This window comes from Malania oleifera, chromosome 4 (genome assembly GCF_029873635.1).
Source record: "Malania oleifera isolate guangnan ecotype guangnan chromosome 4, ASM2987363v1, whole genome shotgun sequence".
NCBI lineage: Eukaryota > Viridiplantae > Streptophyta > Magnoliopsida > Santalales > Ximeniaceae > Malania > Malania oleifera.
The window spans coordinates 97185868-97211691 of NC_080420.1; the positions used below are offsets into that span (position 1 = coordinate 97185868).

General features: G+C 34.3%; 1 protein-coding gene and 1 non-coding gene across 4 annotated transcripts in view; one reads left to right on the top strand and one right to left on the bottom strand.

The window, feature by feature from the left end:
• The window catches only part of LOC131153114 (protein PIR), a 149753-nt gene that overhangs the window by 18429 nt on the left and 105500 nt on the right, over positions 1 to 25824 (bottom strand). For all 3 annotated transcript variants that reach the window (XM_058105175.1, XM_058105177.1, XM_058105176.1), the window contains exons 26-29: positions 24872 to 24959; positions 19470 to 19597; positions 16054 to 16261; positions 10904 to 11076 (exon numbers count right to left, since the gene is read on the bottom strand). In XM_058105175.1, coding sequence (XP_057961158.1) covers positions 10904 to 11076; positions 16054 to 16261; positions 19470 to 19597; positions 24872 to 24959 — 597 coding nt within the window. The remainder of the gene's footprint in view (positions 1 to 10903; positions 11077 to 16053; positions 16262 to 19469; positions 19598 to 24871; positions 24960 to 25824) is intronic.
• On the top strand, positions 2381 to 2569 carry LOC131154725 (U2 spliceosomal RNA). Its single transcript, XR_009136638.1, has one exon. It is a non-coding gene; the product is annotated as a U2 spliceosomal RNA (small nuclear RNA).

Consider the following 25824-nt stretch of genomic DNA (forward strand, 5'->3'; position numbering starts at 1 on the left):
GAAACAAACTACTGCTAACTAGATCGAGTGTTGAAGCAGAATATTGAGCTATGGCTCATATTGTGAGTGAGCTTATGTCGTTGAAGTATTTTAATTCAGAGATGGGATTCTTGGTCAAGAAGCCCATAGATATGTTTTGTCCATAGATATGTTTTGTCATAATCCAATTACCATTTATATTGCTAGCAACCCAATGTCTCATGAGAAAACAAAGCACATTGAAGTTGACTGTAATTTTGTGAGGGATGCTGTCTTAAAGAAGCTTGTAAGGACTCCTTTGTGAAATCTATGGATTAGTGAAGTGAAGTTTACTTGAAGGCTTTATTTAAGCTTGCTTAGTCTAGGGGTTGTAACAAGCTGGGGTTTGTGATATTTATACACCTCCATCTTGAAGGGAAGTGCTAGAAGAAATAGGCTATTTTAATAATTATGTAGTGTAAGTAGGGGTATTTTTGTCTTTCAAGATTTTTTATTATTAATATATAGAATGGCAGACCTGGAGCTGAATATACTCCAGGTTACTGTTGCCTTCTCTCTCTTTCTTTCTTCTTCTTTTCTTCTCTTCTTTTCTGCTTCTCACCTCCATCTTTAATTTTCCACACTTAGAAAATGAAGGGAGTAGAAGTTCAAACAGACAATCACCAAGTCAGTCACCCTGCTCCGCATCTTTTACCTGAAACTGTGTCTTTTTAGGTAAGAAATTTCCTAGTCATGATAATCTTGTTGTGCATGATATCAACCCCACAATAGCAAAGCAAAGGGGCAAAAAAGAAAAGAAAAATACTCTCCCTAACCTACTGAAGAGGGTTCCCAGGCACAAGATCATATCTATCCCCTAATTGCTACAAATTTGAATACATCCCACTCGAAATAGAAACGTCTTGATTGCCTTACAGTTATTGTTTAAAAAGCTTCATAAATTTATTCCGAAGAGTACTCTTAAAAAATTTTTGAGGCAAAAGGCACAAAAGGCCCAAAGAGCCTAAGTGCAAGGAGGAAAGAGTAGGTGGCCAGGTGCACGCATATGAAAATGGCGGCATGAGATTATTAGAAATTTGAATAATATGATCAGATAATAAATACTTAGTTTGTAGACAAATTATAATTAATATCTATATAAATGCTCTAGAATAAAAATTTTCACAAAGTCACTGCACAATAATTAGAATTAAATTCATCATGTTTCATAATTTTATTTTTTTTTTGGCAAGGGGGGAGGGGGGGGGGGTGGGAAGAGAGTAAAAAGATATATACTGTCAGCATAAGTACTCCTTAGAAAATATGCTTTGCCCTATACTCTTCAACACTCCCTTGAAGCTAGAGCAAATATATCATATGTTACCAGCTTGTTACATATATTTAACTCAAGCACCTCCTAAAAACTTAATGAATAAATTATCCAGTTGATCCCCTGATTACATGGATTGTAGTGACAAATTTCTTTAGAAATTCCTCTCTGACCAAGTCAATATCCGATCAATATATTTCTCCTCTCATGGAAGACTGAGATTTGAAGCGATATGGACAGCAATCAGATTATCACACACCAACTCCATAGGGGATAAATGTGGAAGCCCAAGCTCCTCCAACATGTTCTTCCACTAGATTAATTCACAAGTAGCATGAGATCATGCTATTAAATAACGGCCGTTACGTAAAAAAAATCAGACCTCCGATACTGCTACAGACCGCTAATGCAGTGAGCAGAAAATTCACATACTTAACGGCCGTTATGGAACCGTAACTGCCGTTACACTTACGTTACGGCTCATAACGGTCGTTACACCACGATATGACTGCTGACAGCCCCCGAAACCTTACCGTATCTCCTCGAATCTGCTCCATTTTGTGTGTTTCTTTGTGTGTTGCTGCTTCTTCCCTCTTCGTCTCCATCGGCCAGCTTAGATCTACTGATCTGAAGCTTCGAAACCCCAAAAATCAGCTTTGATTTGTTGTTTGAAGTTGTGCTCCGCAGATCAGCTGAGTTCCCTCTTCCACTCTTCAACTCCTTCATCCAGCTTAGATCTACTGATCTAAAGCTTCGAAACCCCAAAAATCAACTTCGATTTGTTGTTTGAAGCTGTGCTCCGCAAATCGGCTGAGTGGACTCTTCAACTTGTGGAGATTTTCACAATTTGTCGGAAAAATTTCTGTTATTTGGCAAAGTTTAGGGTAAATTCTACAAGGAATTCTTGAAAACAAGAAGAAATTTGAGGATTTGAAGGCTTGCAGCCCAAACTCCCTCTATTTGCAGCTTCGGCCACTGTCAGGAGTCCAGGTTGGGTATACCTTCTTCTAACTCCATCCAATCTTCCTTATTTTGAAAAAGAAAAAAAAATTATTTCAAGCAGCAAGGCTCCACGGCTCCACCTAATGGCTAATACAATGCTAGTGTAGGCTATTGTGTAGTATCTATTCTTATCAGTTTAATATCTGATACGTGGGTCACTGGCCCACATGATATTAAATTAATTTTTTTAGGGGGAGGGTCCACTGCAGTAGCTTGCTACTGGGACTTCTCACGTGTCACCCTTGTGTTGCACTACAGCTTGGGCTTGGCGCACCCCACTTAAAAATATTGAACTCCGCCTGTGATGCACTTAATGTCCTAATTTTTTCACACACACCCAGTCCCAAGCCCAAGTGAAGGAGGAGGATTGCATTAGGTAGCTGACAGCCAGCGTAAAATTTGTTAGATCACTATGATATGAATCCTTACCGAATATTTGCTGAGGCGTCCCCTACAAGCGACGCGTTGCACTTGAACCACCTGAGTGTAGCGAAAAGTGGGTGAAGGTGGGCTAAATTGTCGCCCCGAAGCGACGCGCCGTGTCAGCACCTGGGTACGGTGTCAAATATGTGAGGGTTCCTGCATCATTCTAAACGTGGACAGGTAAAGACATTAGTTCAAGAAAACTAGGATTAGATTAGCAACTTGGAATATAAGGACACTTACGGGTAAAAGCATGGAAATTGTGGATACAATGATCAGAAGAAGAATTAATATAATTAGCCTTCAAGAAACTAAGTGGGTGGGGGAGAAAGCTAGAGAAATTGACAAATCAGGATTTAAACTTGGGTACACTGGAAAAGAAAAACATAAGAATGGAGTAGGCATTATTACAGACAAAAACTTAAAAGATAGGGTTGTGGATGTAACTAGAGTAGGGGATAGAATTATAAAAACAAGATGGTATTAGGACAAGAGATAATATATATCATTAGTGCTTATGCTCCTTAAGTCGGCTTAGCAAAATATATTAAGAGACAATTTAAGGAAGATATGGATAGTGTTATACAAGGCATACCAAGGACTGAGAAAATATTTATAGGAGGAGATCCGAATAGGCACGTTGGAAGAGATAATAAAAATTATGAGCGAATACATAGAGGATATGGATATGGAGACAAAAATGAGTCTGGGGAGATGATTTTAGACTTGTTATGTCATATGATTTTAGTATAATAAATATTTGCTTTCAGAAGAGAGAAGAACACTTAATAACCTATAAAAGTGGACAAAATAGAAGTCAAATAGATTTTTTTTTTTAACTAGGAGGGTAGATCGTTTATCATGCAAAGATTGTAACGTTATTCCAGGTGAAAGCCTAACCACACAACATAGAGTCTTAGTGTAAGATATATGTATTAAAAAATGGAAGAAAAATGATAAAATAAGCCAGTGTAAGAGAACTAGATTGTGGAACCTAAAAGGAGAAAATATAATAAAATTTAAAGATAAAATGATCAAAGATGGGGATTGGACCATAGAGGATGGGATGGATACAAATACTCTTTGGAATAGATTAGCTAGCTCTATTAAAAAATAGCAAAAGATGTTTTAGGTGAATCAATGGGAAGATTCTCGAATAGCAAAGAGAGTTGGTGGTGGGATAAAGATGTACAAAAAATCATAAAAAAAAAAAGAGAATTTGGTATAAAATGTGGCAAAAATGTAGAAATAGAGATAACTTTGAAAAATATAAGGAGGCAAGAAAAGATACAAAAAAGACCGTTAGTGAAGCTAAATATAGATCATTTAATAGTTTGTATGATAGATTAGGTACAAAAGAAGGGGAAATAGATATTGTCTTGGTTAAGGACGAAGACATTAAAGAAAGATAGCGAAGTTACTTTAGTAAGTTGTTTAATGAAAACCAAATAGAAGGCTTAAATTTAGAATTTTCAAATGAGGAAAAAAGTAAAAATATGAGATTTATTCGCAAAATTAGAGTTAATGAAGTTAAGTTTGCACTAAAAAAAAGATGAAAAATGGGAAAGCTATGGGACCAGATAACATCCCAATTGAAGTTTGGAAATGCTTAGCTGATAACGGAATTATATAGTTAACTAATTTATTTAATACAATTGTAAAAACTAAGAAAATGCCAGATGAATGGAGGAAAAAAACTTTAATATATATATACAAAAATAAAGGAGATATACAAAATTGTAATAACTATCGTAGAATTAAACTTATGAGTCATACGATGAAACAATGGGAAAGGATAGTTGAACAAAGACTAAGGTCAGAAACGAAAGTCTTAGAAAATCAATTTGGTTTTATGCCTGGGAGATCTACCACAGAAGCTATTTATCTTTTAAGGAGATTAATGGAAAAGTTTAGGGAAAAAAAGAGAGACTTGCATATGATATTTATTGACCTTGAGAAAGCATATGATAGGATACCTAGGGAAGTCCTATGGTGGGTTTTAGAAAAAAAAATGGTGTATGTAGTAGGTATACCGATGTTATTAAGGATATGTCTGATGGAGTAATGACTAGTGTAAGGACTATAGATGGAGAAACTAGAGAATTTTCAATCACCATAGGTGTACAACAAGGATCTGCTTTGAGTCCTTATCTTTTTGCTTTAGTGATGGACCAATTGACTAAGAGTGTTCAAAAGGAGTTTCCATGGTTTATGTTGTTTGCAAATGATATTGTATTAATTGACGAAACTAGGGACAAAATAGAGGCCGAGTTAGAATTATGGAGAGAAGTTTTGGAATCTAGAGGCTTTAGGATAAGTGGAAATAAGACAGGATATATGAAATGTAATTTTAGTAATGATAGGAGTAATATTAGAGACAAAATTAAACTTAATGATGAAAAAATAAATAGCACTTGTAGATTTCGATACCTTGGATTTATTATGCAAGCTGAAGGAGGAATTGAAGATGATGTAATGCATAGAGTTAAAGCAAGTTGGGTAAAATAGAGAAGTGTTTCAAGTGTGCTCTGTGATTATAGAATACCCTAAAAATTGAGAGGGAAGTTCTATAGGACAGCTATAAGACCAGCTATGCTATATGGATCGGAATGTTGTGCGAGGAAGAAACATAATATCCAAAACGTAAAAGTTGCCGAGATGAGAATGCTTAGATGGATGAGTAGTATAACATTGGAAGATAAATTAAGGAATAAACATATTCGTGATAAGTTAGGTGTTGCTCCTATAAAAGATAAGATAAAGGAGGGACGACTCTGATGGTATGGATACTTGTAACGTAAGCCACATAGTGCACCTATGAGGAAAAATGACTTAGTTACTGTGGGGGGCAGTAGAAGGGGTAAATTAGGAGGAGATAGTGAGTAAGGATTTAATATCCTTGAATTTATCAAAGGAAATTGTCCATGATCGCATAAATTGACGGAAAGGGATTCATATAGTCAACTCCATCTAGTGGGACTAAGGTTTGGCTTTGTTGTTGTTATTGTTGTTTATTTTATAATTTTAAGTTTATACTTATTATTTAATTACTTTTATAGTTTTATTTTATTTTATGCATGAAAATTTGTAAATAATTATATAAGTAAAATTTATTAATTAAAATAAAAAAATAGTATAAAATATAAAATCTATAGAGCTACTTAGAGTACAGATTTATAGTTAATGTTTTAGTAAAAAAATATTAATTAATATTCTACATATTAATTTTTTTGAATACCTTGATAATTAATAATTTAATATTAGATCTACAATTTATAGTAAATTCTAATTTCTACACAATTAGTCATGTGACTTAAGTACACTACCTTTTAAACAATTAAATTGTAAGATCTACAATTCTATATTTATTTTGTTAAATTGTAAATTGTAATATAAATGATCGTATTATATATGTATAAATCAACTAAAATTTTTAATAGTTACAACTTAAAGTCTTAAATTTAATCAATCGTTTATGTAATATTGTTATGCACTTAACTAATTAACTAATTATGTTCCATTTTATTCTTAATTTACTGTATAAGGACCATAACTTTTTATTTTTACTTGTGCAGAAGTCATCTAATCAAGCACCAAGATGTCGTGTGATAAGAAAGGCAATGAAGAGCTACTTAGTGAAGACATTGGTTGGCATTTTGCTAATCCAGTGGAAGGTAGTAGACAAGTTGTCTTATGTAAATTATGGGGAAAGGCAATTAAAGGAGGAATTACATGATTGAAAAAACACTTGGCACATAAAAAAGGTCAAGTGTCTTTGTGTCCATATGTAACCACACAGATGAGAGAAGAAATGATGAAACATTTACAATAATATGCAGAGAAGAAAAAAGATAAACCAAAAAGGCAAGAGGAAGTACAAGCTCAAATTAGAGGAGATTTTGAAAATTTGAGTGATGAAGAAGATTCAAATGAGGAAACAATGAGATTTTCTTGACAAGAAAGCATACGAGCACAACAAGAATGGGAAGAGAGGCAAAGATTTAGGGCAAGAACTGGTGGAAGTGGTAATTATTATGAATAGGGCGGTGGCTCTGTTAGTGGCAGTGCCAATGGTTTTTGTAGAGCTCGGTCACAAAGTGTTCGAGAAGCTAGAGGCAATGGACAACAATGGATTAACCCTAATGCCCCTGAAGCTAGATTAAGGACGATGGATCCTACTCTAGAAAGTAGGAGTGCCAAGCAATAAAAAAATAAATACCAAAATTTTTAAGGGTTAAAGGAGTAAACTAGGAAAAGCAGTAGGCAAATTCCTAATTTATAATTGAATTCCAGCGAATGTAGCTGACTCTCCATTTATGCAGCCGATGCTTGATGTTGCTGCAGAGGTTGGAAAGGGGGTGAAGGGCCCATCACCCTATGAGGTTTCTGAAATATATTTAGAGCAAGAGTATCAAGAAATGAAAAATTATATATCTTCATTTGCTGGCATTTGGAAAGAGAGAGGTGTAGCCATTATGCGTGATAGTTGGTCATGGCCCACAAGAAAACACATAATAAACTTTTTAGTTTATTGCAATAGAGACATTATTTTCCACAAGTCAGTTGATGCCTCTGATGTGCAAAGCCAAACAGCTGAATATTATTTCAGGTAATTTTCTAATTTTGATTGACTTGAGCCATTTGATGACTTGTATATTTTGAATTAAGTAGTAGTAATTGTTAAATCAATAATTTCATTTCAAATTAATAGACAAGGTGGTTGAGAAAATTGGAGATGAAAATGTTGTCCAAATAGTAACTGATAATGAAGTTGCAATGAAGGTGGGAGGGAAATTATTATAGCAAAAGAGGCCAAATCTCTACTGAACAGCATGTGCAGCTCATTGCATAAACCTTATTCTTGAAGATATTGGTAAGAAAAGTAATGTGAAGAAGGTCTTAGAAAATGCAAAAATAATAACTTCCTTTATTTACAACCACACGTGGATAATGAAGTTCATGAAAAAATTGACCAATAATAAAGAATTGCTTTGTCCTACCATCACTCGATTTGCCAACAACTTTATTGCCTTGGAGACCATTGTTAGGCATAAACAAACATTGAGAGAAATGTTCACATCTAATGCTTGGAAAAACTCAAGGTTTGGGATGGCAAAATTTGGCCCAGCATATGATGCGAAAAAAGATTTTCATATGGAAAGAGTTTTGGCAAAAGGCCTTCGATATAATTGAAGTACATAAACCCTTAGTGAAAGTTCTTAAATTGGTTGATGGTGACAAAAATCAACCATGGATTTCATATACGAGACAATTGATAGGGAAAAGCTGGCCTTTCAGAAAGAGTGCTGATTCTACAAAGATTATTGGAAAATTATTGATAATCGGAGGAGTTTTCAATTGCACCAAGACTTATACGCAGCTGGTAAGTGTAAATAAAATACAATTTCTTATTATTTCAACGTTTAAATCATGCGTAGTTGCATTAAAACATTATTATTGATTAATATATTTGTAAATTTACACCCTATTTTGAAGTTGCTAGAGAAGTTATGGATGGGGTTAAAAAAGTGACGACCAAGCTAGTACCCGATATAGACACTCAAATTCAGGCTATTAATCAAGTAAGTATTAGTATTCAGTCATACTTTCTATAATATATATCTAATTAATTAATTATACTTCACAATTCTCCTTTTATAGTTGTTGCTACAATGGGATAGGCAGGAGACATTGGAACTTCATCGGCTCAAAGGGCAGTGAAACAAACAAATCCTGGTAAATGTAGCTAAATAATGGATGAATGGATCTATTTTGTCATATTTATGTTCAAATTTGATTTTCCAAAAATACACTATATTGACATGTTTTTCTTCAATTATTTATGCAGCTGAATGGTGGATTCATTATGACACATGTGCTTCTGAGCTACAAAAAATAGCAATCAGAGTTCTTAGCCAGACCAGATCAGCTTCAAATTGTGAGCGTAATTGGAGCACGTTCAGTCTCATCCATACGAACACAAGAAATAGACTAAAGTACATGAGACTAGAAAAACTTGTTTTCGTGCATTACAACATAAGGTTAAAGTTTAGACACACAACGATAAGAAACCAACAAAACATTGAAAATAGTTTTAACCCTATCAATTTCGACTATATTTTCAAAGAAGATGATCCTTTGAGCCCATGGTTAGAGGAGAGAGAGGCACCATTACTCGACGATCTGGACAACTCAAATTGGTTAGATGAAGAGGTTGGCGGTAATGCAAAAAGAGATAATCAACCACCAATAATGTACACAAAGTAATGATAATCTTGGTTTGAGCTCGCCAAGTGATGATGATGGTGGTAGGTAGTGGACCTAGTGGAGTTTGGACTGGCACTGGGGGTGATGGTGGTGGTGGTAGCGGTGCAGAATATGATTATGGGTATGACACAGGGGCATCGTTTGTTGGGGATACATATCCTTTTAGTTGTTATGGATTACATGATATACCCGGAAATTATGACTTGGGTATTCCTCCAGAGTACCAAACTTCACAACCTAGGAGGAGTGCTACTGGCGAAAACCCTAGTAGGAGTAATAGTGCACAAATTAGAAGAAGTCACCGACACCGAGAACGTGATTTTGCTGAAGATTCATATGGTGTGGTTCGTAGTTTTGGAGACTTTGGTTTAAATGATTCATCATCACAATCATATGGATCTCATCAAACATATCCACCACCTCAAAACTACGATCCATATTATGACTCTAATCCATATCCTAGTGGGTCAGGATCTAGTGAGTCTTCTTCTACACACTACCCAGAGTCAGCCCCAACCCCAACCTTAACTTATGGATATTATTCAGAATATGGTCAAGGAGGAGATTATGCAACTCCTATATCAGTTGGAATTTCACCATTAGTAGATTTTCAGGAGCAACAACAAATTAATGTGAACATGGGTTTATTCATCTATGTATTTCCGCAAGGGTGAGGAGATAATTCCCAATCCCAATCTCAAGATAGAGATATAGATTATGAAGACACTCCATGTCATTTTTTTGGTGGTGACATTTGCTATTTTGTAATATTGTACTTACGTACCAATCATTTTTCAAATTCATGTATGTATATATTGAGTATTGACTCATTATTAGTAATTTTATGTCTCTAATTAATTGATTCTTCATTTTAATTACATTTCTACATTTTTTACCCATTAAAGTAGTGCAAACTATTTTAAAAAAAGACTTTTTTTTTTGTAAACTGCGCATTAAAATTAATATAAAAATCATAATACCTATTAAAAAACATTTATAGGTTGAATAAAAGCAGTCAAAATTCATTAAAAATCAAGTATTAATGAATTTCATGCTTATTGTTCAATTTTGGCATGGTTGTGCATGCGTGAAACAAATTCACGACCATTACGCCTGCTTCCCATTACGTAACACCTACGTCTCCCGCAACTGTTACGCGATGTTACTCGCGACCGCGATTTCGAACCATGCACGATATGTGGCTTTATACGTGGATTTTGAACAAGATTACGCAATCACAGATACCAAATTTCCACCAACAAAAACAAAATACACCAGAGTAGATCTATTAGACAGAGATCCAGCCTAACTTCTTGGATCCAAGCGGCCATGATAATCGCTGACAAGGGTACCATGCCTTGTCAATCCTTTGTGCAGGTTGCGGAATTCATTCTTTCTTTTATATTTTTAATTTCAGCTAATAAGAAGTGCTAATCAATCAACAAAATAAAATGTTAAATGTATTTTCTAATAAACCTTAAAATATAATTACTGCAGCAATATTATTGTACTAATGTAATAAATGAGAAATGTCTAGAAAAATAAACCTTTGCGAATGTAACCTAACATTGCCTACAACTCCATAAAAACAGCCTTACCGTATCACATAAGAACCTGAAAAGAAGTGAACTATTTTGATAATCTAAATGCTAGCTTCCGTAGCAGGTAATACTTCTTGCTTATGAAAACATATTATGTAGGATAAAAGAGAGGTAAACAGTTTTTTCTTAATGACGAATAACCTAATATATTGTTATCAAAGACAAAACCCTAGTCAATATTTAAGGATTTAACAATTAAAGTGTGAAGCAACAAATAAGATGACTAATAAATAGCTATACCAATAACCAATAGTAAGAAAAAGCAACACATCTATATAAGCTATCATTTTCTTGAATGAGATCGACAAGAGTTGCTCCTTACAATTTGAAGGCCACTAAATATACGATAGAAGTCCTTTGAAGTTGTAATATCAATGAAACCTGTCTTGGGAGCAGCACTCCATTTGGTGCAGTATCTGTCCAATGCTGCACTTGTGAAAGCAAGGGAATATTCCAGTACATTTCCAGTGTTCATGTTAGCCTTGTACAAGACATCTGCAATCAGTGGGAGTATACGAATTCCTTACCAATGTATAAACAACTTAGAAAATTAATAATATGATTAACACTTTTTTCAAACCACTAAAGAATGTTATGACTGTAATGAGGCTGAAGTATTGATCATAGGAGGTACAGTATCAGAGAGCGCAGATATTCTAAATTAATAAGGTTCAGATAGATCATTCATATTTATGCAAAGAGTGACAATATACTATCGAAGAAAAATGAGTTAGGTACAGTTTTCCTTTGTGAGACTCGGCCTCTACTATTTTCATCTATTGTCAACGAAGGAGACTCAATTTCACACAAATGTGTGACTGAGCTGAGGGAAGTTAGTGGGGGCAGGGGTGGGAGACTCAATTTCACTCAATTTCACACAAATATAGACAACGCTTGTTATGCCCCTACAATGACATGGTCTCAGAAATTTATTCTGTTCTTGAAATATTATGCAAAGAATATGCTTTATGTTATTTGATCCATAAATTTTCCAGATTGGGCAATTATTATTCTTGTTTATGCTAATTCCTATTCCAAAACACCTCATTGGGATTATCTTGTTTTCACTATTTAAAAAAAAAATAAAAATTATTCCTCCACTAGAGTGCCTAATGATACTTTAAAAGATTACTATTATATTAATGTTACATGATATACATGATAAAGCTTGAGGACAGTTGAAAGCTGGACATAAGTGAAAAGGTCAAGTATATATTAGCAACAGTGCTCTATTGGCCCATCGGAAAGGAAGATGCAATAAAAGAAATAGTCAACCTATGAAGCATGAAAATAGACATAGAACAAGGAATATAAATATATGGACATGCTAAGGCACATGAAAGAAGGCACAGACTAGGGCACAAAAACAACAATAACAACATCAACACACACACACACCCCTGTTTTGCTTATTCAAATTATTAATTACATGTCAAATTCTTAATTTACTTATCAAAATGTAGGACATAGTGTAAAAAAAAAAAAAAATTTAAATTTTTAGATGCCATAATAATAAACAACCAAAGAACACATTAAACCAAGTCTCAAGTCCCACTAGTGTGGGGTCTACATAAATCCTTTTCTGCCAATTTACGCAATCTTGGACAATGACCTCTGACAATTAGAGGGCTGTTAGACCATTACTATCTCCTTCCAAGTTATATTAGGTCTACTTTCACCTCTTCTACTGCCCACAAGGATAAGTATCTCACTCCTCACTGGTTCAATTATTGGCCTACAGCATAGGTTCTCAAACCATCTCTGCTGCCCCTCCCTTGTATTATCCGTGTCAGCATTCTCATTACAGCAATTTTTACCTTTTGAATATACTGGTTCTTAGTTGCCCAACATTCTAAACTGTATAGCATAGGTGGTCATATAGCCGTCATTCAGAAATTTTATTTTAATTTAAAGGATATTCTATGATCACACAACATGCTTGAAGCACTTCTTCATTTTACCAAACCTGCTTTAACCCTATGTATTACATCTTTAATTTCTCCTTCAACTTGTATAATAGATTGAAGTTATTGAAATCTACTAGTGCTATTAATTTCTCTAGTACAGAGTTTAATCTTTTCGTAATAGATCTAGTTTAATATAAGTTTATTAAAATCTACTAAAATTACATTTTGTATATCCTATTTTATTTCTGCTCATCTTAAAACCTCTAGATTCTAAAGTTTCTATCCTTGATTCTAACTTTGATTCTACTTCACCCCTTTCACCAATCAAGATAATATCATCTAATGCACGAAGAACCAAACCAAAACCAAGCCTTAGTCCCACTAAGTGGGGTCGGTTATATGAATCATTTTCCACCAATTTATGCGATCATGGACCATTTCTTTTGATAGATTCAAGGATATTAAATCCTTATGCACTATCACTCCCAAGTTATTTTAGGTCTACCCCTACCCCTTCGACTGCACCCCACAGTAACAAAGTCACTCTTCCTCACAGATGCACTATGTGGCCTACGTTGCAAGTGTCCATACCATCTGAGTCGTCCCTCTCTTATCTTATCTTCTATAGGAGCTACACCTAACTTACCACAAATATGTTCATTCCTTAATTTATCTTTCAATGTTATACCACTCATCCATCTAAGCATTCTCTTCTTGGCAACTTTTACTTTTGGGATATTATGTATCTTCGTCGCCAACATTCCGATCCATATAGCATAGCTGGTCTTTATAGCTGTCCTATAAAACTTCCCTTTCAATTTTAAGGGTATCCTACGATCACATAACAAACTTGAAGCACTTCTCCATTTTACCCAACCTACTTTAACTCTACGCATTACATCATCTTCAATTTCTCCTTCAGCTTGCATAATAGATCCAAGGTATAAAAATCTACAAGTGCTATTTATTTCTTCATCATCAAGTTTAACTTTGTCTCCAATATTCCTCCTATCATTACTAAAATTACATTTCATATATTCTGTTTTATTTCTACTCATCCTAAAGCCTCTAGATTCCAAAGGTTCTCCCTATAATTCTAACTCAGCCTATACTCCATCCCTAATTTTGTCAACTAATACAATATCATCTGCAAACAACATACACCATGAAACCTCCTTTTGGATACTCCTAATCAATTGGTCCATCACTAAAGCAAAAAGATAAGGACTCAAAGTAGATCCTTGATGTACACCTATGGCAATTGGAAATTCTCTAGTTTCTCCATCTATAGTCCTTACACTAGTCATTACTTTATCGTACATATCCTTAATGACATCGGTATTCCTACAACATACACCCTTTTTTTCTAAAACCCACCATAGAACTTCCCTAGGTATCCTATCATATGCTTTCTCAAGGTCAATAAATATCATATGCAAGTCCCTCTTCTTTTCCCTAAACTTTTCCATTAATCTTCTTAAAAGATAAATAGCTTCTGCCGTAGATCTCTCAAGCATAAAACCAAATTGATTTTCTGAGATCTTCGTTTCTAACCTTAATCTTTGTTCAACTACCCTTTCCCATTGTTTCATCGTATGACTCATAAGTTTAATTCCACAATAGTTATTACAATTTTGAATATCTCCTTTACTTTTGTATATAGGTATTAAAGTGTTTTTCCTCCATTCATCTAGCATTTTCTTAATTTTTACAATTGTATTAAATAAATTAGTTAACCAAATAATTCCGTTATCACCCAAGCATTTCCAAACTTCAATTGGGATGTTATCTGGTCTCATAACTTTCCCATTTTTCATCATTTTTAGTGCAAACTTAACTTCGTTAACTCTAATTTTGCGAAGAAATCTTATATTTTTAGTCTTTTCCTCATTTGACAATTCTAAATTTAAGTCTTTTATTTGGTTTTCGTTAAACAACTTACTAAAGTAACATCACCATCTTTCTTTAATATCTTCGTCCTTAACCAAGACAATATCATCCTCATTTTTTAATACATTTTACATTTCCTAAGTTCTTGTTCTTCCTTTCTCTAACTTTAGCAAGTTTAAATATATCTCTTTCCTCTTCTTTTGTACCTAATCTATCATACAAACTATTAAAAGATCTATATTTAGCTTCACTAACGGCCCTTTTTACATCTTTTCTTGCCTCCTTATATTTTTCAAAGTTATCTCTGTTTCTATATTTTTGTCATGTTTTATACCAAATTCTTTTTGTCTTTATGATTTTTTGTACATCTTCATCCCACCACCAACTCTCTTTGCTATTCGAGAATCTTTCCCTTGATTCACCTAAAATCTCTTTTGCTATCTTTTTAATAGAGCTAGCTAATCTATTCCAAAGAGTATTTGTATCTATCCCATCCTCATCTTTGATCATTTTATCTTTAAATTTTATTATATTTTCTCTTTTTAGGTTCCACCATCTAGTTCTCCTACACTGGTTTATTTTATCATTTTTCTTCCATTTTTTAATATATATATCTAACACTAAGACTCTTTGTTGTGTGGTTAGGCTTTCACCTAGAATAAATTTACAATCCTTGCATGATAAATGATCTACCCTCCTAGTTAAAAAAAAATCTATTTGACTTCTATTTTGTCCACTTTTAAAGGTTATTAAGTGTTCTTCTCTCTTCTTAAAGCAAGTATTCATTATACTAAAATCATATGATATAGCAAAGTCTAAGATCATCTCTCCAGACTCATTTTTGTCTCCATATTCATATCCTCTATGTATCCTCTCATAATTTTTATTATCTCTTCCAACAAATGCACGAAGAAATAATTAGAAAAAAAAATGTCTTGAATAGAATTTCTAACAGTTTCAATGCTCCATCAAATTGTCACATGGACATAGACATTGACAAACACCTGTCAGCAGACTGCCAGTTCTGCCAGAAACTAAAAGATCATTTAATAATTAATTTTAAAGTGAGTGTAATCACTGGTATGTGACATGTCCGACACAGTTACAGTTCTTCTAAAGTTCTCTAGCACCATAACTTGCACTACACAACAACAATGCAATACATGTAGCCAACATTGTAAGCTGTTTTCTCTTTTCCAATTTCCCCATTATTCCAAAACCTCCACCTAGGCCTTTTATCTTGTCACTCTTGTTTACTCCCACTTTTGATACTGGACATATTTCCCAGTTAGCTTCTAATGTTTCCACATTTTTGGTGCTGACATTTATCCCAATCTACACTCTTTTCTCATTCAACAACTCCAAATCTATATATATCTCTAATCCCATTGATCTTCATCACAATCTAATCCTTCAAGAAGCATGATAAGAATTGAGCCTAATACTACCTTATATTTTATGTCCCAAAGCACGCCACTGCAACGCATATTCACCAGGCAGTCAGCAGTAGTGGGAAGCTATGCTTCACAGAAAAGGCATAAAAGAGACAGGAAATAAATTAACAATGTGGATAAAAATAATACAATCAAGATCGTGTCACATACAAGGAGTCTCTTAACTTCCAACTTCTTATTAACAACAAACTATAGGAAGCTTGGATGGTAGGCTTACACACCAGCCGCTTCTGCCTGCTTTGATATTGTTCGAAAGGGCATTGGAGTTGAACACTGAGGATTTGACACGATGGCCCCAGTTGCTGATTTGAAGAGGGAAACAAGTGGGCTGTCTCTACCATCTTGAGAATGCAATATTTGCCCATCTACACCAGGAATCAAGCCCAACCAAGGGGCTGTTTGCATGAAATTTGTAGTGTCTACTTCTCTCTGTCAATCAAGTGACAATATAATTGTAAGAATTTGGAAACAACAAACATGAATTTTAAATTAGAAATTAGTTGAATTAGCAGCAGTAATGAATACTTCATACAATACACTGTAAGATAGTCTTTTATATAACAATTATAGTCATTATATGCCAGAAACATGCTTGCACTTGTGAATGCGTGCTGCATGTGTAGGAGAGGATTTCAGTTAGAAACCAAAACTTTTCCATTTCAACTATTAATATAGTCAAATTCATGCCAAATAAATGTAATAAACTAAGTGAAAATAAGATAATTAGAAATTAGCTAATTCATATTGCCTTGAAATCACTCTACCGTTTCGCTTCAGATCAGTCCCATCCAAAGGATACCATATAAACTATTTCACAAACACACTCATTATCATTGACCAAGATTTAATTGGCTACATTAGGCTAACAGAATGATGTCACAGACAAAGTTCACAAAAAGAAGCTGTAGGAAGATGAGATCTCCTAGTTAAACATGGCAAAACACAAAAAGGACCAAAATAATATGAACTGACAATAGTTGGAATGAAAATTAAAATAAAATAATAAAAATAAAGCAGGGGAAAATCTAAAAAAATGCTAAACCATGAAGTGAATCCAAATTCTCATACTAACATTCACAGAATGTCTATTCCTAGGAATAGAATGGTAATAATAGAATAGTTACACACACTCACAAACACAGAAATTGTGTTATCACAAAACAAATAAAAATGCAAAAAATTTAATGAATCTGAGACAGGGAATAACAACCCAAATTTCACCATGGAATATCTATTGCTTTCCTATTCCATGTTGGATGGAATAACATAACTTTTGCCCAAGTGACTTATTTCTAAATTATTACATCGCTTTACAATTTTCATTACATTCTCATTGTATTTCATCCCACACTTCCGAATAGGTATCACTTTACAATTTTCATTACATTCTCATTGTATTTCATCCCACTCTTCCGAATACGAATTCTATAAACCAAACATAACCTAAATGGTCAACAGGTGCAAACAGTCTTGAATGAAAAGGTAGTGGTAGCATTAACTGAAATTATGAACAAAGAGACATTGGATCAACACATCAAGATGCTCAACCAACCATTGAAAAAATGACTGGACCAAACCTTTAGAGCAAGAGTAGCAATGTCCAAGCAGTCATTCTGTCAGTAACCTCAAGTGATTGAACAGTGACATGGGAGAAGCGAGTTGAAAAAAGAAAAGCCTTTGTTTCTTTTAACCAGATTCTAACTATTGCTATGTTCATTAAATAGGTGTAGAATTTCCATAGGACTAGCAAATGGTCCAGCTTCAAGTGACATTTTGGAGACTAATTTGCCACTGCCATTAGCCTCAACTAGTTGACATTAGCAGAAGCTTCCAAAATCCTGCCACCCCGACCATATTGATGACATGACGAGATTCAGTGGTCCCGATGAGCAAAGGATCATGTAATCAGGATTAGGGAAAAAAAAATGAATGGGCACAGAAGCAGCAATAGTGGGCTACTAGGGCTCTGACAGCATCAGCAAGAACTGGCGCATGTACTATTGACGTGTACAAGCAAAGAAGTCCAAAGAACACACAGACACACACACACACATGTATACTAGATGCGCACACAGCCCCAAATTTCTGCTTTTTAGGGAAGAATAGAAGTTAGGGAGATCATAGGAAGTTAGATATATTTTTAAAATTTAAACTGAAATTATATCGTTAAATTACTTGTCTCCAAAATTTATAAATGCGGTAATTAAATGATTGTAAATCTGAGGGTATTTTTGGAAATTCATTGAAAAACTCCCCTTCCCTCGATGAAAGGTATACATACTGCAAATGTAAACGCATAAAACATTGTGCCTGACTAACATATCCCTACTTTTCAAGCTGTTTATACATAAAAAAAACTCTATATACGACCACGTTAAATACAATATTTAATTTTAAAAACTTTTCTTTATTTTTGAATTTGTTTGCCCTAAAATTTCCGAATATGGCATGTTTCAAGTACAACGAAATATTTTAAAAGAAAACATAGCATTTTTTTAAAAAATCTACTTATGAAGAAATGCTCTATATGGCCTATCAAAGCCAAGGATGTGATATTATTGTACAATCCAATCTCTAATAATAAGATAAACCTTTATCCACCATGGAAGATTTTATTACTAAAATTTTGTACTTTGAGAGTACCAGTTCAAAACTAACAGATTGAGAAAATCCAATTCCACTCATAAAGGTTTGATCAACTGACTTGGGGGAAGAAATATGCACATCTCACTAAATGATACAGTAGTCATCTAAAGATGTTCAAACTTCCAAAAAAAAAAACGACACTATAAAAAAAGTCCAATAAAAATGAATAATGTTGATGTTGATATTGAATGAAACTTTCTTTAATCCACATCCAATATATAATGTAAAAAACAATTACAATTATATACCGTCTTGTTATGTAATACATATATATAATATATACTAAATTATATAAGGTTTTGGTGTTTACTTGAACAAGACAAGAATTTTACTCAAAGTCAACTCACCTTATTGACTCTTAAAATTTTTTGTATTAAAAATTCATGTGCAATTCATACGCATTTTATAAAATAAATAATTACGAATTTTGCACTAAATACAATTGTGTTAAATCATTTATCAGTTTAAAACGTTGTGTTACACTACAATACCCTTGACTCTATAAAAAGACGATAGACATACCCATCACATAAAAACATATTATATCTACATGCTTTTCAAAACTGTTGTATCTACAATTTTGTCGCTAATATCAATACATATCTTTCACTTTCACGTAATAGCTTAGCCATCACTTAACTTTCTCACTTTAGCAAGGATTCTCGCATATGAACTTTCAATCCACATCATGTAACTTCTTAAAAGAACATTTAATTTTAAGAAAAGGACCTCCACGCGATCAAATTTAAATTTTTTACTCTACAATTAGGTATGCATATATTAGACCTTATTTTAAAATTTAATTTAGAAATAAATGGCACCACGTTCAATGCACGCAACAAATTTATTATTGTAGTAAATTATTGGTGCATTTTCAGAGTACGTATTAAATAGAAAAATTGTCTTCACTAATACTGCCACTATCTGAAATTTTCTCCTCTTGCTCATTATGCAGTCTATATGGTGAAACAAAAAAATTTAAGACACTCACCAATACAATATCAAGAAGCCCCATCCAATACAACACACTTCCAATCTCCTTTATTCCATGTAGAACCTCAGCTTTCAGTTCTGATTTTGTTCCCCAGTTAAGATTTTCTTTAATAAGCCTCATACAACCTGGCCATGAAATGTAAATATGCATAAAGTAAGGTGATAAAGAAGTAGCATAAGAATATAATAGCATAGGTAGAATTCAACTAAAAATCACAGCCATGCACAACTTTAAAGGTTTTACCCCAAAAAAAAAAAAAAGATCTAGGTTAAAAAGATACAATTAATACAGCTACACACTTTGCCTCTAATTCACCATGGTAATGATTTCATGTGTTTGGTTTTGGAAATACAAGTTATCAAAAACTTGTACAACCAAATCAACCTGTTTGATTTTTCTTGATCTTTGCTGATCCTTGGTTTGTCTCATGGATAGTTGGAAATAACCATAATAGTGTGGAACATGGACTCAATAGCACTCATCTTGCAACCAATGTGATTTTGCAGATCACGTACTTGACAGTTAAAGCAGTTACATGACAGATAGCTTCTTGCATTTTTCTTTTGGGGATATGAAAATAAGAATTTGTTAATAGAAGGAAGTGTCACTGGTTATTTTGGTCTTTTAGCATTATTAATGTGTTATTGTAATGTTAATAAGCTTGAGTTAGAAAGGGTATTAAGGCCATTGTTATGTACCGGAAATGTTATAAATAGAGGGAGAGACCTCTTGATGTGATTCGGTCTCCTATTTACCCAATACTTCCACTTCAACATGGTATCACAGCAAAGATCCAAGCTAAACCCAAGTGGATAATGGCCGCCAAACCAAACCCTAAATTTAAGCATCCCATGCAAACCTGTTACTTACTAAAGGAAGATCCATTACACCTTTCAGAGATCAGAAACAGGTCCATGAATCACCAAAAAACACAGCAGTCGTTGGAAAATTTCATGTACATCGCTGCCCTTTAAGAATCCCAAGAACCCCTTTAGATTTTTCAAAACCAGCACCATAAGCATAACTTGCCACAGAACCCTCCAATCTATACGACTGAAATTTCATCACTGGAGGAAGCCTCACACACCCCCATGCGCTGGCTCCACCCTCATGCACTGGTCCTCAAGGGGCTTTTCCAGCCTGCTTGCTTCTGCTCCGATTTCCTTCAGAATGTCTTGAATCCTTCACTATAATATCAAGTTGTTTGTCATGATTTTGTCCAAAAATCCAACCTTTCTTTATCAGATGGCACTTTATTGATGGTTGTGTGCTATCATTAGGGTCATCTGTTAGTGTCCTGGTGCTGCGGCAGTGTTCATGTGCTCATTTGTTGGGGCTGTGACAGTGTTATGTTTGTTTGTTTGAGACTCGTTCATGGTTGTTCTTGTTTGTGGTTCTGGCCATTAACCTTGTTTATTGTTGTTTCATTAGTGAGTGTTGGGATGGAGTCCATGAATCCCAAAAGTATATTACCCCGAACATTGCCACAGATAACAATGAAAAATTGGAAAGAAAGAATTATGTGCAGTGGTTTAAGGCTGTCAAGATCTATTTAACAGGTTTAGGTAAATTTGAACACTTGTTCCATCAGCGCCCTGTGATTCCGGAAGATGCATTGATCGTCTCCCTACTTTGGAACTCAATGGAACCTCAGATTGCATGCATGTGCATGCAGCTGGATGTATGCAAGGAGATCTAGGATTGTTCGAGTTTGTATATTTCAAAAACATAACACGTATGTACAATCTATCCCTAGAGTACTTTCAATTAAAATGGTGAGACGCTTTTCTGAGCACTTTGCAGATATGAAGCACATCCATGAACTCAATATCGAGCTACTCATAATGGCTGTTCATGAGATGCAAAAACAAAAGGAGCAGATGACAGTTCTTCAAGTGGGCAGGTCTGAAATCTGAGTTTGTGGCAATCCTGTCCCAATGTAGCATGTTGTTGCAATCCTTCGCTGATGTTTATTCTTGCATTCTTCGTGCTTCTCAGCAAACATTCTGCAATCCCTACATCTGGTATTTCAACCCCTAGCCTTAGAAACACTGCTTTCGGTACACAAAATGATTCTGGCTTTCAACCATGCAGTTGAAAAAGTTTTTGGGGGAGGTTTTCAAGAGGTCATAGTGGAAAGGATGAACATGGTAAACACCCGCCTCACAAATGTACTCATTGCGGATGAGATGGCCGTACGATTGACCAGTGGTGGGATCTTCATGGTAGACCACCACATACCAAAACAGATTCCACACTTTTGGGCTCAAGTGGGGAGCAGCATACTGTATGTATGTCAGAGGAAGAGTTCCAAGTTCTAGCAATATCAAACATCTCAGCAAGCTTCTCTTAGGAGTATAAATCAAGTGAGAGAGGAAGGAATTGCAAAAGAAAGCCCAAAAAGCCAAATTGTTCTACCCCTTCCCCAATGATTAAGAAAGGAATCAAGCTCATCAAACAACAAGATGAGATCAGTTGCCTCCCTCCCATTAAAGTTTCTTAGAAAATGAAAATCTCAAGACCAGCCACCTTCCTACGAAAGAGAGAAATTTGAGATTGGACAATCATGAAGAGTAGACAAATGAACCAAGCTTGGATACAAATAAGCCAGAGGGACCTGTCCAATCCAAAGACTTTTCAAAATCCAAATTCTATTCCCATTACCAACTCTATGCCAAACAATGGGGACAAAAGGATTCTGTGGAACAAATTTTCAGGGGCTTGAGTAAGTAATGTTAGCTTCAACTGTTGCATCCCACCATTTGGCCAAAATTTCAGAATACCAGCTGAAATTTTGGATATTTAATATAAAAATTGAAAAAAAAAAAAAAAGGTGCAAACTTTCAGATTTTAATTTTATTTCTAAATTAGTCACAATTGCCTATTTTAGTATTTCCCAGAGTTCCATTCACAATTTCCATAGTCTTATAATTTCAGATGTTTTCTTTTTTAAAAAAATCAAAATAGAAAATTCTATCATAAACGAAATTTTCATTAAATTTCTACAGATTGAGAAACTCAAATTTTTTCTTCAATATTGAAATTTTAGTCCTTGGGTGTGGCAACATGACATGCTTTCCCATTGCATGATTTGTAGTAAATTTGAACTTCAACAGAATGGGTGGGATCATGGTTTTAAATTTCCACAAAATTGTTGAAATTTCCACTTTCCATCACCTTTGAAATTGAAATGGGGGTCGAGTTTTGACGTACAAAATTCCCATTGAAATTTCAACAGATCATCCAAAATTTATTGAAACTTTGAGAGTTTAGTGAACCTGTTGAAATTAATGAAATTTCCATGGAATTCAAATGTGTAAATGTAAAGTGAAATCTGTCTTAATTTCTCTTATTTCTTTATTGAAAAAATATCTACTACAAGGGCTTTAGGAATTACATGAAAAATAAACTTAGATATTAGCTACAAGCCTACAACGTTTTATTTAACCATTTATATCTAAATTATGTATACTTATTATATAACTATTCATAAATTTCATTTTTACTACTGAACATGCTTAATATGAATATTATATTACAGCTACTGCACCTCAAACACACATAACTGTCAATGATGTATTTAATTCATAATATATTAGTTCTAAAATTTTCTTCATTATGTCTATTAACCATTTCCAAAGTTTCATAAAAAGAATTCTAAGCATTCCTCTTTTCCATTGAAATTTATGCATTTTTTAAGCTTCGAAATTTTAGTCAAATCCAAATTTAAGGCTTTGGTTTCTCTCTTTTTTCTTCTTCTTTTTCTTTCTCTTGCCCTAAACCCAATCTCATTATTATCTTGCTAATCCATTTAGATCTTTTAGGTTTGCAACATGGCATCATAATCTTTGTTGCATGAGGCTAGGGCTGCAAACGAACCGAGCCGAGCTCTGGTGAGCTCCTCGAGCTAAAAATTTCTGTTCGAGCTCCGCTTGTTTAGCATATATATAACTCGAGCTCAGTTTGAGCTCAACTTGACTAAAGCTCATTTCACAAACAAACGAGCCGAGCTCGAGCTCGAGCTCAAACTTGGCTCGAATGAAACTCGTTTCAAAGTAATAAACAAACCAAGCCACAAACTAATTAAATTAATTGATAACTAATAAATACAATTGAGAAAAATATATTTTAAAATAAAAACTTAAAATCAAATATTTAATGTGATGTATATTAAGTTTTTTCACGAGCCTAATATTAAGCTAGTTCACAAGCTCAATATCGAGCTAGATCATGAGTTACTAAACGAGCTAATAAAGGAGCCAGCTCGCGAGCTGTTAAACTAACCAGCTCAGGAGCCTAACAAGCCGAGTATGAACTAGCTGGAGCTCGGCTCATTTAACTTAATAAATGAGCTCAAGCAAGCCATTATCAAGTCGAGTACCGAGTAGCTCATGAGCAGCTTGGCTCATTGCAGCCCTATATGGGGCCAACACATTTTGCATAACCTTCCCCCCACCCAATTGTTATCCATGCCACTTTTAAATTCTAACAAATGAATTCATTTTGTGACACTACACTTTAGCCTGCATTTGATTTGCAGGTTAAGAGAACCACGGAGGGTACAATTGTTAAAGGAGACATATAATTTGAAATATAATCCCCAACAATTCCTTCATTTATCTGAAGTGCAGTTGTGATGTTGGATGGTACAGCATGTGGGTCATTATTTATTGGGAGTAAAAATAAAATTTTCTTGCAAAATATCCTTTTTATTTATTTATTTGCTCTTGCTCATAATCTGCATAAAAATATATAAAAAAAGAAACTATTTATCAACAAATGAAACTCATATTTCAGAATAAGCCATGTAACTTGAACAAAACCTTATTTTGACAACTTATCATCCCCTTTAACCATTTTCAAATACTCTGAGCACTAACTCTAACCTGCCAAACAAACTGTAACCCCATATATTCTTGAACTCCATGACGTGTGTCTATGTGAACTTCAACTTGCAATATATCATGATGTCATATTAGATGCTATCAAATTCCTGAACAGCTGATATACTTGCACAACATTTGTTATAAAAATATGATATATCTTTTAATTCACAAAGCTGTTTTTCTCATTTATGGGTGTTTGTTAGGCAAGTACATTAAATTTTCCATTGTATTCATGCTAAGATTACAATAGTCCTTTGTCGTGGCAATGATTTCCCATAACTGCAATGTATCTGATGTCCCAACAAACTCTTGCCAGCTTTTATTACAAACTCACAATTTTGCACATCAAATAGTTCTCAGGAGTGGGGACACCAAATCTTAATCAACATTTAGCATTCCAATACCATGCAAAGTAAAGAGCATAAGCCACTTGAAAATGAAGAAAAGAAATACTCATTAAGTTTGCACAACATTTGCAAAGCCAAGGCCATCGATTAAATTATTGTATGTTACCTTTCACACCTCCATCAAAGGGAATGAGTCCAATAGATTTTGGCAATGCTTCTTGCAATCCCGTAATCATTGGTTCAAGCATCGTTATCTAAAACATGCAGTGTATCAAACATTAAACAATTTAAGTTAAATCATATCTCCAGTTAGACTTGACTATATACCCATAAAAATAATGAGAACTTCACATAAGATACATTGGCCAATTAAGACATATTCTGAAGCAGTAATTCTGTATTAAATATTACTCATAGGAGCTAAACTAGGGTGATGCAGTCCTGAACCAGTGAAGCATCAGTTAATATTCTCTAGAAGTCAGTCTACTCTCTGCCTTGGCAGTTGCAATGGTAGTTATTAATTCTTTTTTTATCTAGGTGTCATTATGGTCTAGTCAACTGTATCACTTCCTACTCCAAGTTTATTACTTCAAAGTTCTTTTGTAGTTTATATGTATATTAGAGACAATAGAGAATTTTCCCTTTCTACTTGCAGGTAAATTCTGATCTGTTGAGAATTTTCCTGAGCTCTGGAAGTGTAGGTTCAGTATACATGAGTGGCAACGTTCATACACTCCACTCCTGCATTTCTGCATGATAGGATCCATAATAGTCAAAGGCGCAAGGCGCACCGCAGCGCAGAGGGTACTTGGAGCAGAGGCGCAAGGTGTGAGGCGAAGGCGTGCGCCTCATGAAGGTAGGCACACAATTATTAAAATTATGTACAATGCCTATTTGGTGGGTAATTGATATAAAAACACATAAATAGTTATATTAGAATTTAAAATGCCAAAATATTCAATAGTAATTATGACAACCAAGTACCAAGTTCCAAGTGGAACAAACTTCAAATTAGAAATGAAATAAAATTGCCAGGCTGAAGGCCCAAAAGCATCTTCAATATCAAAAGAAAAGAGTACAATAAAACAGCAGCCAAATTCAGTAAAAAATGTTATATAC